Here is a 3249-nt window from a genome sequence, read left to right as displayed (position 1 = left end):
TGGTCAGTAAGGAGGAAAACTTCAGGACCTAAATTGTCGGTTTCTCCTTCTCTCAGTCGCTCTTAAGAACCTGATAAAGTTTCCAATTTTCAGTATTCTTGACTGTCCTATAAACTCAGATTGAGCTTGGTTTACAACTTGAGGATTTCCCAGCAGTCTGCATCTATCAGCAATTCAATTTTGCTGAAAAGAAATCTGGTGGATTGCAAGAAGTCAACAGAATGTATCCTTTGTTTTCAGACTCTTCGCCAACAGTTGTTTGCCCAAGAAGAATCCTCTGTGCAGAGAGTTAGTAAGAACTGCAGATTTCTGAAGAAGGGTCCTGACCTGAAATGTCAATTTTCCTGCTCCTCTGATGCTGCCTGGCCTGCTGTGTTCCTCCAGCTCCACACTGCGTTCTCTCTGCAGAGAGTGTTGTCTTTTGTGTTGTGTGAGTGTGTCTGGTTGGGGTTAAGGGGACATAGATCTAATTCCAAATTATAATTTAGATAGTAACCAGTTTTTGCCAATTGCTCTAAGAATAAGTTTTGTATTTTGACAAACGGATTATTTTGAGTTCAGTAAGAAGTCCTGTCAAAGTCTGTTTTATTCTGAATAGATGCGGAAAAGTAGGGAATCAGTCAGTTATTTTGGTAATCACATCGACACACTTATACAAATTGTGCAACTGATGGAATAGTGGGGGCTTGACTGTCAGCGCATTCCTCCTGTCACAGTCATGACACTTCTGACCCAGAAGCAAGAGTGTAACTTGCCAACCCATGGCTGATGTGGGCCAGAAGGCTGTGCTGTTGCTGTGAAATGAATTAGGGTGCAGGAAAGATATGTTCATCTGGTATTGTAAACAATAGCACGGTCTAGTTGGGCTGATTGGTCTAATTCAGTGCTCTATAATTCTACATTATTTCTTGTCAATCTCGAGGTGCACTGTCTTGCACAATCTTGCTCTACACTTTAGAATTACCCCCCTCCAACAAACCTGCACCAAGCTCTGTGCTGTGTGCACTGGGACACATTGCCAAACGCCTTTCCACTGTGGGCAGCACAACTTTACATTGCAAATGTTATGCTGGGAAAACATTCCAAAACCTGCCTACATCCCAAAACTGCAGGAGACAGAAGGCAAGGACAGATACTTTCACAATATCAAGTCTGTAATCCAATGACGCAAGGTGTAAAAATACATTTGTTATTGAGTTAAGCAATGTAAACTATTAAACTGGAAGCATTCTTGTCTAATATCACAGCTAAAGGCACAAAATAGACATCCGTTCATTCCCCCCCTCAATCATTGCAGCATAGAACCCGCCCCCCACTTTCGCCATTGGCGCAGGGCGGGACGCCAATCAAAGCAACGAACTGCACCGATTGGGCAGAGGGTGTGTTCACGGCGCCGTGCTGGCCCGTGTCCGGCCGACGCGTGTAGCCCTCTGGGAATTGTAGTTTCAGGCCGGGTCCAGCCCGGCCTCCGAGCGGGGAAGAAGACTACAACTCCCGGCGGGCGCGCGCGCGTGTGTCGGCTTGGGCTGGAAACAGCTGAGAGTCCGGGGGACTGTGACAGAGAAACTGATACAGACACAGTGACGGGGGCGGGGGGACCCGGTCCATTTCAACGCGGAAGTGGTGGCCTTTTGAATTCTCATCTTGTTGGTGGTGGAGAGGGGAAGAGATGGTATCTTAGGAGATGATGCAAGGCCAAGCGGACAGTGGAAGGAAAACCATTTGCTCTTTGAAAAGAGGAGCCCTGAGCGGGGACGTTGTAACGATAGAGACCGGGAGAGCAACACCAGCCTTTTATTAGAGGCAGCCGCAAGCCCTCAATGGCCAGCCTGGTGTATGGATGCGCAAGCCAGGCTGTTCTACGATGGAGCCAGCGGCGATGAGTTACAGCAAGTCCCCAGCAGCCGAAGCTGCCACTTGCAATGGGGACCATCAACAAGAGTCTCCCTCCCTTCAGGCTCCTGGAGGCTGCCGGCTCCTTCTGCCTAAGCCCCCACCACCACCTCCTGCCTCTGCTGCTGCTGCCGCCCCCGGCTCCCGGAGCTTCTGGACGGCCGTGTTCGACTACGAGTCCACGGCTGACGAGGAGCTGACCCTCCGCCGGGGAGACGTGGTGGAGCTGCTATCCAAGGACTCGCATGTCTCCGGGGACGAGGGCTGGTGGACGGGCAAGATCCAGGACAAAGTGGGCATCTTCCCCAGCAACTATGTCAGCAGCCACCCGGCCTACAGCGGCTTCCAGGGCGGCGAGGAGTACCCCCTGCCCCCGGTCATCGACTTCACCGAGCTGCTGCTGGAGGAGATCATCGGGGTGGGAGGCTTCGGCAAGGTCTATAAGGGCACCTGGGGGCGGGATGAGGTGGCTGTCAAAGCGGCACGGCAAGATCCCGACGAGGACATCAGCGTCACGGCCGACAACGTCCGCAAGGAGGCCCGGCTGTTCGGCATGCTGAGGCATCCCAACATCATCCTGCTGAAGGGGGTCTGCCTGAAGGAGCCCAATCTGTGCCTGGTCATGGAGTACGCCCGAGGTGGGGCTTTAAACCGAGCCCTGGCGGGCCGAAAGGTCCCTCCTCATGTCCTGGTCAACTGGGCAGTACAGATCGCCAGGGGAATGAACTACCTTCACAATGAGGCGGTTGTCCCAGTCATTCACCGGGACCTTAAATCCAGCAACAGTAAGTAGAGAACGCTGCATTATCATGAGGGACTGGTCAACATTGCAAAGGAAACTATAGTAGTCATTGGTTCTACCCGAAACAGGGTGCACTGGAGAAAGCATATATACACTAGCTTTGAGAGGAGGCGATGAGCTAGTGGTATTATCACTAGATTGTTAATCCAGAGATGTTCTGGGGTTCCTGGGTTCAAATTCTGCCACGCAGGTGGTGGGGAAAAGAAAAGCTGGAGTTAAGACGTTAACGATGACCGTGAATCCATTGTCCATTGTCGGAAAAGCCCATCAGGTTCACTACTGTCCTTTAGGGAAGGAAACTGCCATCCTTACCTGGTCTAGGCTACATGTGACTCCAGACCCACAGTAATGTGGTTGACTTTCAATTGCCCTAATTGGGGATGGGCAATAAATGCTGCCTGGCCAGTGACACCCACATCCCATAAATGAATAAAAACAAAACTGAGCCCAGAATATTCCCCCCTTGAATATTTTGAAAGAATTTGTTGTAGGGACATTAGGAGCAAGGTGAGTATGTTATGCCCATCCAAAGTTGCCTTGGTTCGGGGTGAGAC

The 3249-nt window shown here is 50.8% G+C and overlaps 1 protein-coding gene across 1 annotated transcript in view; it reads left to right on the top strand.

Annotated features, from left to right (window-relative positions):
- The first annotated feature begins 1532 nt into the window (after positions 1 to 1532).
- The window catches only part of LOC109924783 (mitogen-activated protein kinase kinase kinase 10-like), a 285189-nt gene continuing 283472 nt past the window's right edge, over positions 1533 to 3249 (top strand). Inside the window, exon 1 of the mRNA XM_048618201.1 lies at positions 1533 to 2678. Within this exon, the coding sequence (XP_048474158.1) occupies positions 1841 to 2678 (838 nt within the window). The 5' untranslated portion in view covers positions 1533 to 1840. The remainder of the gene's footprint in view (positions 2679 to 3249) is intronic.

Source organism: Rhincodon typus, chromosome 39 (assembly GCF_021869965.1).
Source record: "Rhincodon typus isolate 14 chromosome 39, sRhiTyp1.1, whole genome shotgun sequence".
Taxonomy (NCBI): Eukaryota; Metazoa; Chordata; class Chondrichthyes; order Orectolobiformes; family Rhincodontidae; genus Rhincodon; species Rhincodon typus.
The sequence above is the reverse complement of the archived record's forward strand: the minus strand, read 5'-3'. Positions and strand labels throughout refer to the sequence as shown.